General features: G+C 35.9%; 1 protein-coding gene across 5 annotated transcripts in view; it reads right to left on the reverse strand.

Moving 5' to 3' along the window:
* CLOCK (clock circadian regulator) overlaps window positions 1-12,688 on the reverse strand; it is a 39,574-nt gene that overhangs the window by 14,077 nt on the left and 12,809 nt on the right. For 4 of the 5 annotated variants that reach the window (XM_061472638.1, XM_061472655.1, XM_061472630.1 and 1 more), the window contains exons 5-10: window positions 12,421-12,569; window positions 8,813-8,904; window positions 7,854-7,943; window positions 6,799-6,919; window positions 5,569-5,682; window positions 2,974-3,092 (exon numbers count right to left, since the gene is read on the reverse strand). In XM_061472638.1, coding sequence (XP_061328622.1) covers window positions 2,974-3,092; window positions 5,569-5,682; window positions 6,799-6,919; window positions 7,854-7,943; window positions 8,813-8,904; window positions 12,421-12,569 — 685 coding nt within the window. Of the gene's footprint in view, window positions 1-2,973; window positions 3,093-5,568; window positions 5,683-6,798; window positions 6,920-7,853; window positions 7,944-8,812; window positions 8,905-12,420; window positions 12,570-12,688 lie in introns of those variants that run through there. The other variant, XM_061472663.1, reaches the window with a different exon arrangement.

A 12,688-nucleotide genomic window follows, 5' to 3' on the forward strand; every position in this document is an offset into this window, starting at 1 on the left:
TGCTGAGAGAGTAACAGAACTAAGTACCCCAGGCCAGTCTGTTCTTTTATGAATGCCTCTAGTACTGCCTTAACAAGAAGATGATGGAATACATGCACATATATAAATACTCAGAGAATTAGACATCATTTCAATTTTCAGACACCTGCACATATCTGTCACACTTGTAGGAGCTTGCAATAGTATTCCAATTGCCAGAAACAGTGCAGCATCTACTGATGATCAGATATCACAAGTTTCCCTAAGACTACAGCATGGAAGCCGCTGCTGCACTGACATGATACTCACAACAGATGTGGACAGACAAGCACACTGCTGCTCTGCAAACATCTACTACTAAAACAGTCCTGTGCAGAAATACAGTAACTAACTTGTTCTTAAAAAGGGACCACCTTCCTTTTCATTCTTTCAGGTTGTGGACATTTTAAAGGTCTCTATATAGGTATTTCTAAGGGTTTTTTTTCTATGAAAGAAAAAAGTGGACATATGTAGGTAATGTTTTCTCCTCACCTTTGCTGGTGTAAAATCTAAAGACAGTGACTAGAAAGTGAGTAATATGGTAGCAATAATTAAAAAAAAAAATCACTCTGGGCACAAATTTATGACTCTTAGTGTGCGGCTTCCAGTTAGCAAGACTTAACCTTCAAAATTGAAACTACCTCTAAAACCTGAAGCTCATCTGCTTTTTTAAGATCATAGCACTTAATAAAGCATCACTCATAGCAAAGCAAAAGAAATGACAGAGCAAGCATGTATCCTTGAGATATACCTTTGGTTTGTGCCCAAATAACTAGATTAAAAGAAACAACAAGTCAGAAGTAAAAATAACTTCAATGCAGGAACTAAAAACACAGTAAAAACATCTCTGTTAAAGAGGATCTGGCAGCAGGTTAATGTCCAGTTACTCAATGCACTTATGTTAATGATTTGCAGATACTCCACTATAAAATACACCTGATAGAAGCTATCTTGTCCAACAAAGCATCTTGTTGAAGTTGTCAACAAGGCATCTAGAAAAGAAAGGCCTTTCATTTGTAACAAAAAGTATTCTGATAAAATCCTTTTGACTGGATTAATCCTTCCTTCTTGACTGGATTCTATCATTTACCAGCCAAAATTCAAGTCATGCTTTAAAGAATGTGTAGAGACAAATCCCTTCACTGGGGAGCAAAATTTGTGGCATATTTTGTTACAAAAGTGATGGTGTCATATGCAGAAAATAAAAATGTGAACTTTCAGAAATCATTCTCATGAATACTGTGGCTTTCTGCAAAAGTGCTGTATTGCCCTGAGAAATGACATTCAAGGGAAAAAAATTGCAGAACCATATACCATTAAATAAGTGGCAGATGAGCAGCATCTTCTACCTCAAAGCAGTCCAGTACTAATATACACATCTAATTACTGGCGGTAAAGTTATTGTGATGGTAAAGTTCCTGACGTAACGCTTACTTGCTAGTCAATGCTAGCCTCAATAATAACAGAAAGTATCAGAATATAAACAAGTATTGCCAGATTGAAAGTCTTCACTCTAATGTTAGTCTTCTTCACAAGGTTTCCCAGATGAGCAGCACTAGTGAAAACCCTTAAGAGGATCTTAAAATCTCCATAATGTGAAAGCTTCCCAGAAGTTCAGGCAGAGGAATGAAACTCTGGCCAGAATATAACCTGTGAGATTTTCACCCTGAGGAGACCTAGACCTGAAAGATCACAAACAGATCTCAACTTTCAAATAGTTCCTCAACTTCCAAATACCCTGCTCCACAAGTAAGAGACACAGAAGTTTAATTATAATACATTCTAAACTGCCAGACTTCAAAAGACAAAAGTATTTGCAAATATTTCTGTGTTGGTCTTTCCTCCCCTTCCCCAAGTACTTCATAAAGCAAAAAATCACACATTTAACGTCTCTACAGACTGTAAGCATAACAGGAAGAACATTATTTAGACACACATGGGAAGGTAAGTGTCAAATGAAAGATTGCCATAGCTTCAGGAAAAATAAACAACATGCTTTCTGTCATGCAGTCTGGAAAGATCCAGTCCCTACTAAGCCTGATGGTAATTAAGAAGTTTATATGATTTCTCCACAGGCTCCCTGCTATGTTTTCAAAGTGCAATATAGACTATGTCTTCAAAGGCTGCCACCATCAGTCTTCAGCCTAAAACACCAGTGCATTCAACTTACAGGCAGAATATTTAAATGTTCAGCATGACAGACAACAGCTTAACCATGTGCCATATAAATTTCATGTCATTTCTTTACAACTGAATTGCAAGAACAGATGTTAGATAGTAGACTATCCTTATATATGTACCTTAACATGTCTGTATAAAACATGTAATTTAGATCAGAATCATAGACTCCTGTACTGTATCCTAAGTACTTATTTTGACTGATTTTGGTAAGGAACAGGATTATCCTTCGTAAACTACAAATTTCATACACATCCAATTCTAAACCTTGAAAGATCACTTCATTATACATTAGCAGGTAAGCAACATGTTCTCTTTAAACACCACGTTACTGAATAACACTACTGAAACAAAAGAGTTTTATTAACTCAAACCCAGCTCTTGGTTACTGGCGAATAATGTAAGCTTTCATTAAGCCCTACCAGATTTGCTGTGTCAAACTACAACAAGACCAGTGAAAGTGGCATCTCGATGTTATGTTTCATTTTAAGTTCCTAAGTTATATTTCTACACATTCCCAAATTTATTTCTTAGATACTACTATTTTATATGACTATTTAGAAATGGCATTCAGCATAACAACTTCATTTGATGATTTGCGTAACATTTAACCTATATGTATGTTAAATAAAAAACACAGGCACTTTCAGTTTCATATAATAAAATTCTTTACAGTTTTGATTAATAATATTTGAAACGTTGCGTGCATTCTTTCTCAAGTTTTCTCGTTCAGAGTCCATCTGAAGTTGATACAAAAGTGATTCCAATTGTACATACCTTGATAAATTGAGGTGTAGCTAATCTAACAGTGGCTACAAAGCAAACTTTGTCTTCATATGAAGGCCGGTGTGATCGCTGAATAGTTCCTTCAAAACCATTTTGCGCTGAGTTGGGAACTGAGGAAAGACAGAGAAGTAGTCAACACAAATTACAGCGTAAGCAGAGAGGAAAACAGCAGTAATATGACAAGACAAATGGCCCAATGTTTGTCTAATGTGGTTTGCTTATAACTTAACGTGCATTAAGAAAATGCTACATATAATCCATACACATATATGCACAGGAATAGTAGTTACACAGCAGTAATGGGAAAACAACCAACAACTAACTTTCTCGAACTAAAATTACAGTTAACATGATATTATCAGACAAAGCAGTTTTAAGAAACTAATAACAATTCTCATCCTTCTTGGTAACCACTGAAAATTACTGAAGTACACCTTCTTCAAAAGTATCTTTACAATTTCGCTTTTGTATCAGGTTTTGCTAAGTTTTTCTTTTGAACCTAAGTTTTTCTTTTGAACCTAAGTTTTTCTTTTGAACCTGACATAAGTTTTTCTTTCTGGACTTCCATCGCATTCAAATGTCACAAACTGAAGACATACTGAGTAACAGAACAAAGCACTATAATGATGTACGTGACAGAATCAGGACACTGAGCTGACAACAAACAAATTCCACTTACTGAATCAGAGAGATGGATGGAATCATAAGCGGGGCAAAAGATGGACTAGACCTCAAAAGAGAGTAACCTTACTTTTCATTTCCAGCAGGTATCAATTTAGTTTACCAGGCTCTAATGCTGGTGGCTCCAAAATGCATCAGGCTCTTCCAAGCCTAACTGGTTTTAGTTCAGCTCTAGATTAGAACTTCTACTTAAGTTTCTTCACCAAATTTAAGCTTTCAGCTACTTGCTCTTTCTGTCTTGCTCTTTTCTGAAGGAAACAGGTAATTTCCTTCCTCTAACTTATTCCTTCTTGGTTTTTCTTCAAAGTTTATCTTGCCTTGTAAGCTAGATTTTTAAATTTCTGATTGCTTTCATTGCTCTCCTCTAGAGTCTCTCCAACTCCTTTACTTACTCCTGACAAACAGTCATCAAAAACAACATGAGGACAAACAGGTTCCAAGAAGAGCAGTGAGACTATTTTATGTGGTTTACACATTGCCTATGGTGATTTGGTCATGTTCAGTTTACATTCCACAATAACACATTTTTCTAAATGACTGCTATCTAGCTGACTGTAACCTTTTCCCCTGTTTATATAGTTTGCTACTCCTAAATACAGCAACTTGCATTTGTTCTTACTCAATTTGTCTCTTGCTGTTTGGGTATTTTTTCCCCAAAAATAACACATTTTCTAAGTTTGGGGCTGAAATCTTATCTTGTTTTTAGTGTTCGTCTATCATTTCAAGACTGCAAACAATGTACCATTATTCATAACATTAATACTGATCAAATCCAGAAGTAGTCCATTAGAACTCCATTTTGACAGTGAACATTTGTAACCTTTCCCACCAGTTTCTGCACCTGCTCTCCAGCAATTTCAATTAACATGTGCTTCTCTGACATGTTTGTGAGAACAGAATATGTTAACTGTCTAAAGCATATTAAAGAAGTCCATCATTTATTTACCCTTTGTCCTCTTACCCACACAGTGTCCTAGGGGAAAATGAATCGATTTGAAGCTATTTCTACCTGGAAAATCCACAATGGTTGCTATTTAATTCTTTGCTAGTTTCATGAAGCACACATATAATTATTTGTTCTGGGGTATTTCCCCAATATTTCCTATAATATTATATACCTGCATTTGGCAGTAAGACTTAACCTCTCACAATTCTGTGAGAAAATATTGGTATTATATTAAAAAAGCCCCACAAATGTTAATTTATAAGATACTGTTTGATAACATTCTGGGAAGTGATCTTTGTATCTTCATGAAGATCTACTACTGACTACACTGCACAACCCATTTGTCTAGATGACCAAATAAACTTGCCTTTTGAGTAAACAGTCAGCACAGGCTGGTCAAAAAGGTTAGAGATATAGTACAGAAGAATACTATTAGTACATAAGTAATACAAAGAACTTCAATGGAAGGGAAAAGAACTCAGTGCAGAAAACTGTATTGGCCCATCCACATCTGAGTGGTAACTTCTCTCAGTGAAAAGCACAGAATTTAAATGGGGGTGAACTTCCCAGCTCACTGCATAATGAGAACTGCAGGTACTCAGTAGCACTGACCTTCAAGTTAGCCAGGCACCTGCTCAAGTATGGATTATGATTTTAAAGCACTGCTTAAATGTCTCTTACATTACAAAAAAAAAAAAAGTTTTACGAGATTTTAGTTTTCTTTAACCAAAAGCATCAAGCATAATTACCTGCGTTTTGCATTCAAATGCACAGACCTGCAATACCCAATGGGCAGTTTTAATTTTTTCAAGGCAATACAGAAGTGATATAACTCTGCTTCAAGTCTGTATTTTGAAAGACTGATTTTAGCTCATCATTAAGTTTTGCACAATAGTCTCAAGCCTCATTAGCTGTGAAGCTCCTAAGAATCTCACTCTGACATTGCTGAGATTACTTACCATTATTCAAACACTTGAAATTTCCTATGAATTTTACATATTCATATGTAGGTTGCTCTTTTGGATCTATTGTTCCTCGCAGCATATGGCAACAAAATTCTAGTTGATATTTTGCTGAGAAAGGAATAAACAAATTAATAAGCTACATGCTTGATGAAGCGCGCAGACAACATAAAACGGGAAGCAGCATAAGCTGCATACTTATTGAGAGACTGTAAGTCTTGTGATTTCAAATGGCTACAGCTCCTGCTTTTAACCAGTATGATGTTACCTAACCTAAAGGAAAACTCCTTTAGAATGTGTGAATGAAGGGCATGAATGCTAATGACACAGAGATTACCCTGAAAACCAGAGCTATTTTAAAGAAGCAACTGCCCTACACTGAAGTTTACTAAAGCATGCATTTCCAAAACCCATTAAACTGTCATGTTTTTATTCTCACCAACTGCTGCAACTCTCCAAATAGAAGCTATATAAACAAGATGACCATTTGTAATACACAAGAAAGTCAGAGTGAAATGCACTAAAAACACTGAAAATTCTACTCTTCAGGGGTAAGGGGGACAAAAAAGTGCTTCTGTTTTTCAGGGCTCACCCATGTTTCTGCTTAAATAACACTGGAAGAACTGATCACATGGCATACAAAGCAGATTATTTTTAGCACAACTACCATACTGGTTTTGTCTAGGATAGAGTTAATTTTCTTCTTAGCAGCTCACACAGTGCTGTTTTCAATTTGTGACTAAAACAGCACTGATAACACGGACATGTTTAGTTATTGTTGAGCAGTGCTTACACAGACTTAAGGCTTTTTCTGCTCTTCACCCCACCGGTGAGTAGGCTGGGGGTGCACAAGAAGATGGGAGGAGACATAGCTGGGACAGCTGACCTCAAGGGATATCCCATCCCATACAACATTGTGCTCAACAATAAAAACTGGGGAAAGGAGGAGGAAGGGGAAGTATTTGTTCTTATGGAATTTGTCTTCCCAAGTAATCATTACACATGATGAGGCCCTGCTTTCCTAGAAATGGCTGAACACCTGCCTGTGATGGGAAGTAGCAAATTAATTCCTTGTTTTGCTTTGCTTGTGCACATGGCTTTTGCTTCCCTATTGAACCGTCTTTATATCCACCCACAACGTTTCTCATTTCCACCCTTCTTATTCTCATCCCATCAGCTGTGTGGGGCTGACATGCCTACAAGGGTTAACCCACAATAACTACTTACATTTTAAGTATTCTGGTGTCAATGAATCTCCTTCCAGCAGATGAGAAGACAATATTTTATAAATTTCTGAATGTTCCCCCTCTGGGATAAAATTAAATACACTCTGATCCACAAGATCAGACTGAAAGAAAAACATTTAATAAGCATTAAACTAATGCAAAGCAATGTCACAAAACCGACTACGTTAGTGCAAAACAGTTCCACAGTTCAGAAGAACATTAGTGACTCAACAAAGCCACCTGCTGGAATACATAAGAATATTTTGCAAGGAAAAAAAAATCACTTTGATCTGTCTTTATTTTGACACTGAAAACCATTTAATGAAAAACACTGTGAATACTACAGATACACATACATGTCAAAGTGTTGATTAACCTTGTATTAACCTCTCTGGGATGCAACAATTCCAAGTAAAGGAGTGTTTTAATTAGAAATTATAGGATGTTGCTCTAGAGCACTGTAGTCTGTTGGCAGCATTGAAACTGTATCTTTTAACAAAAGACAGCATCTCACTACATCATATAAGTTTTTATGTTGCCAATAATTGTAGCCAACTGCAATTGATTTTATGGAGACAATTGTGCTGGTTTTGGTTGGAGAAGAGTTCGTTTTCATCATGGTAGCTGGTATGGGGCTATGTTTCCAATCTATGTTGGAAACTAGTGTTGGTAACACAGGGATGTTTTTGTTACTGCTGAGCAGTGCTTATACAGAGTCAAGGCCTCTCCTTTAGCAATACTGTGCCTGACTCATATAGAGGCTGTGAGAGGCGTGAACACTACAGGGTCTCCTGCAGTTCACTGTGTTGCTCAGCTACGTTGAAGGGAAACTTCCTAAACCCGCCCAATAGAGTATCAACTGCATTCTGTATTTCCAAAGGAAATGTTTAATATAGGTGACAGACCAGTAGGAAGGAGTTGTGCTGAAGAAAAAGCAGACACATCAGAACAAAGCATACATCTGTTCTATAATGCCTATAATACCAAAAAGCCTACTGATTAATTAATAGCATCCATAGACAAATTGATATGTTACCGAAAATGATTTGTACTTACTGGCAAATGTTCAAGTAAGGGAGTTATACTTTCAGACACATATATTATATTTCCATCTGTCATAATTGCTAAAAAAAAACCATCAAGAGCCTGAAATTAAACATAATGGGTAGTTAAATAAAAAGAAACAGAGCATATTAAAAATGTTCAGCTATATTCAACATGGAAAAGAGTTTAAACACATTTTAAATTTTAAAAAATTAAATTTTAATTTAAAATTTAAAATTGAAGATGACTCTCAACACTAAAACTTCTTAGTCTTGCTTTTACACTACAAGCATTACAATTCCCATACTGTTCTGTTCTTAAATAATCCGTGGTTTTGGAAGTAAGTCCATATACAGCTAGCCACTGTTTCCCCCATCTCCCACTCTGCCTGCCTGTTATTTTTAATTCAATCATCATTTAAAACACCAGAGAAGTCAGAAAAAATGAGCTAGAGACAAAGGCAAGAAAAGATGGAAAAGCTAAGAGAAAACCAAGTAAAAGAGGTGGTGAAATCAACATTCCCAATCTCAAAATAAATTTGTAGCAAGATTTTATTGAGACTTGAAAACTGCGAGATACAGTTCACACTGCATTATCTTCTACTTAACTCAAGCTTACTTCCACTGAACATAACACAAGCATCTTTTAGCTGAACACTACCAAACATAAAAGCATGACAGAACTGTAATTCTAAATAGGAAATTTTAAAGCTCACATCCTTAAAAATAATTCTTATATTGTTCTGTTTATTTGTGGACTTGCTCTGTTATCATGTTTTCTGTAATTGAAAATGCAGTTAGAAGAGAAACTGTTTTGCATTACGTTGCATACATAGGATTTTTAACTGCTCATCTTCATGAGAACTTACAGTTACAACTAAAAAAAGTTATATCATCAAACTGAAAAATTTCATCATGGAATGACTCTCCATGAGGAAATGTTCTACTCCCAGAAAACTAGAAATAACATACCTCTAACATTAACTGTGTGAACTCTTCATTACTAAGGAATGTCGGTTTCCAGTCCTGTCGAATCTCACTGGCATCTGACTGAGCAGTAATTTCTACAATCAAACGTATATACAGTATGAGGATTCATGCTTTCAAAAGCCATTATTTTCCCACTGAGCAGCATACACACAACAGGAAATAGCAGAAGGTTCTCCGTTCTCATCTGTTTTTCATTCATTACATATAGATGGTGGTCCCTAAAAAGGAAATCAAAGTCTTCTCCCCCATGTCATAATTAAATTTGTCTTCTCTTTCCTTCTACCAGTTTGTGCTACAGTCCTGCCAGACTTCAAGGTAATGCTGAAGTTAATACCAATAAGTAATGGATTTTGACAATGGAAAAATACTCTTTCCTCTGAGACTATAATAAAATACTTTATTGAGAGTGTTGTTTTCAAAGACTGAGAAAGCCAAAATTCCTGATCAGTTTAAGTCATTAAAACGCCTAATCCTCAAGTATCCTGGCCAATCCTGGTCAGTCTAAAGTTTGCACTAAAAATGGTCACTGTCCTTTTTATTCTTTCCACTCTTTTGTGTAAAGAAATAACATTAAAAAAAGAGTAGGTTTTTAACAAAGACTGTTATGAGCTGTATGACAAGACTTCACTGCAGAATTACTGTCTGATTCATACACAGAGATGAATTTTGAAGAGAGATTCCTGTAGGACTTGAGAAACACATATATTAACTTCCCATACATAGGTGAGAGAAACGATAGTTGCTAAGGAAAACCAGGCCCCACGTTCTGAAAGCTGATGCTTCCTCTGAACATAGTACTTCAGTTTTGAACAACAGCACTACAGAAGAGGTACAGGCTGTTAAGAACAACCTTGAACAAGAAGTCATGAATCAAGTATTTAGAAAATTGAAGGAACCAAACTATGCCTGTAGTGCAGACTCAAATAGCACAGAAAACATCAAATTGAGTTAAATATGCAAGGGGCTGGAAGAGTAGAATTTCAGTTCCCAGACTGAAGGAGAAAAACTTAATGGAAGAGCTTTAGACTAAACTAAAAGATCTGTAAACAACAGGAATGTCATGCAAGAAACTGGCAAGAAGTGCAGAGCTACAAGGAGGGAGGAAAAACCATCAACAAAGAAGATGCACCAGAATTTCCAATGATCAGATCTCAAAGAAAACATAAATTGATCAGGCTTTTGCTAGCTGTTTTGAAATGTTATCACAAAGCAGGAAGAGCGGGCTGGAGAAGGATAACCTAAGTAGAACCCAAAATATACATTTTCAGTCAGAACAAATACATTGAACACTGAGGGGCAAGTCAAATGACACAGAAATGACAATGAAGTAGAGGCAAAATTCAAGGAATTTAATGCATTCAGTCCACAGGACAGAGATAATCTTCACTTCAGAACTGGAAAAGCGATTCACTGGCTCATTCTGGTCCATGTAAGTTCATCTGACTTCCATGGTAGAAAGGTTTTACACTAAATAGAAGCTGAAATTCATACACCTTTACTAAATCATTTTGACTTCTCATATTGGAAGTACAGGTGTTGTTTTGTATTTCCTGTAATTAGAACAAGTATGATACTGAAAAAACAGAGCCCAAGTAACATGGAAATAACTTGTTGCATTTGGTAACTTCAGAAAAATGCCTCAAGATTCTGGCAGAAGGTTTCATTCAAAGATAAATGGCACTGAGGTCACGTTCCTAAGCTAGCTACCAGACAGACGAGCATAACCAAACTTGCACAGTAAACACTAGTCTTCAAATCTTGGACCTGAAGCCACTTTGCATCAGCTTTGAGCATCCTCAAATGAAATTGCCAAGATCTGTAGCATTCATCTGTATGAATATCAGTCTACTAGCACTAATTATAAGCAGCTAAGTTTTTCAGTATTTAATAATTTTCATAAATGCCTTGTTTATGAATTCAAAGGAAGAGGATAGGCAGTATTAGCCAAGGAGAAGCTCTCAGTAATATAAATTTCAGTGTGCTTAGCCTGCTGTTTTCTCCCAAGGAGAAACAGAATCCACACTGGCCAATAACCTGCTCAGATGGTTCATCTGGAGCTATCGCCAGACTACCAAGTCTGGCCAATGTGGAAATGGTCCAGAAAGAAGCAGAAGCAATGCAGTTAATCAAAACCTGATGGCTGAACACAATAGGATTTTCAACAAAAATAGCTAATCAGTGTTGAACAATTAATTTATTACTAGGGTCACTCTGCTTTACTGCAACAGATTCAAGCACCTCAGAAAGCAAAATATTCTTGTGACCTTGCCAATATTCTGTCCAATACATTTTAATGTAAACCAGTGCAGAGCAATGCTAGTAAGCACCTGCAGCCAGAGCTTTAGAGACATTAATATAATATGGGGAGTCACACAAAGCTGCACTCTGTCCCACCACGTGAAGAACAAAAGTGCCATGCCCTAAAAGGCATCCATCTCCAGAGGTGTTTTGTACCCCTTTATCCTAAAAAAAATTAAAATAATAATTTAAAAAATTATATTAGAAAGCACTTTGAATAAAAAAATATGACGGGTGCTGGCTGACACGTGTTCATTCTACACTCTATATTTTATGACAGGAATCATCAATATAAGAAAAAGTGATTTTGAAACAGAACCGATTTTCACAAAGGCCCTTTGAACCTACAGAACTTTCACAGAAAAGGAGCCTTCACACTGCATTTATTTTTGTTATGAGACAAACATGCCTTAGAACATTAAAATAGCATTATAAATCTTTAAGTGGCAAAAAAATCCTAAACCTTTCAAATCTCAAACAAATTATTCTTCCCTCTCTATTTTAATTGTTATGTTTACCCTTTTAGTGGCACTACTCAGGACACGTTTTATGCTACTTGAACCATAACACTAATGGAAGACATATATTAAGGAATGAAAAAATATTTATTGCATCTTAATTGACATGCATACTGTCGATAAATACATACCTATTCATCCACTTAATAGCTTTACTTCCTTTATTTATAACCTTATAGCTGCTTCCTTTGTCTCTACTGCTTTCTAGAGAGTATGCATGCTCAGAAATTACTCAGGCAAATGGGTAAAGTTCATTTGCTTGAATTTCTGATGCCGTTTATGGCACCACAAGATGTCATATAAAGAACAAGTGTAGGAGCAGGAACAGGGATTTTTTTAATACACATAAATATCAAACCAATCCTATCTAAATATCAAAACAAGTACTTCCAGCAAGTACTTCCACTGAAACGGATCAGCAGTATTCCTGTGAAGAAAAACTTATTTGCGCCTTACAAAGCAATTATATTCTAAAGGGCTCCATCTGTCCAGAACAAAAACCTTCAAAGTTATTTCAAAAAAATAAATGCTTCTATTTATGAAACATACTTCTTTGACAACCATGAGACAAGAAAAAATAAAATTAGCCAAAACGTTATTTTTATCTCTGCTACCTAGATTATGAGCTTAAGAATATCACTCTTGAGAAGCTCTTTACTTTTTTTTTTTCCTGACGATTTCCTTAAAGGAACTGCAAAATTGTGAATGTTTTATGCACTGAGTATTAAAAAGATAAAAATTTACAAATATTTCATTATTATTACAAATAATTACCTTTGTGCTTCCGTAAAAAGTCAATGCTCTTCTGCAGTACAGTGGATTTATCCATCTTCCGAGCATTACCTGGAAGCATGGAACCCAGCTCTTTGATAAGTACATTAAACTGATCTCGACGTTTCTTTTCAGACTTGTTCCTAGACACTCTGAAAAACAAAACATAAAATGTTTTATAACAACTATGAAACTTTCTTATAATAAGCTCCATATTACTGCCAGGTTCTTGATGCAAACAGCCCTTTAAAAATTTCTGCTATGAGAACTG

The sequence above is a fragment of the Pezoporus flaviventris genome, unplaced genomic scaffold, assembly GCF_033815535.1.
Source record: "Pezoporus flaviventris isolate CSIRO_AGI_PZ_B2104156 unplaced genomic scaffold, CSIRO_AGI_Pfla_v1 ptg000002l, whole genome shotgun sequence".
Classification (NCBI taxonomy): Eukaryota; Metazoa; Chordata; class Aves; order Psittaciformes; family Psittacidae; genus Pezoporus; species Pezoporus flaviventris.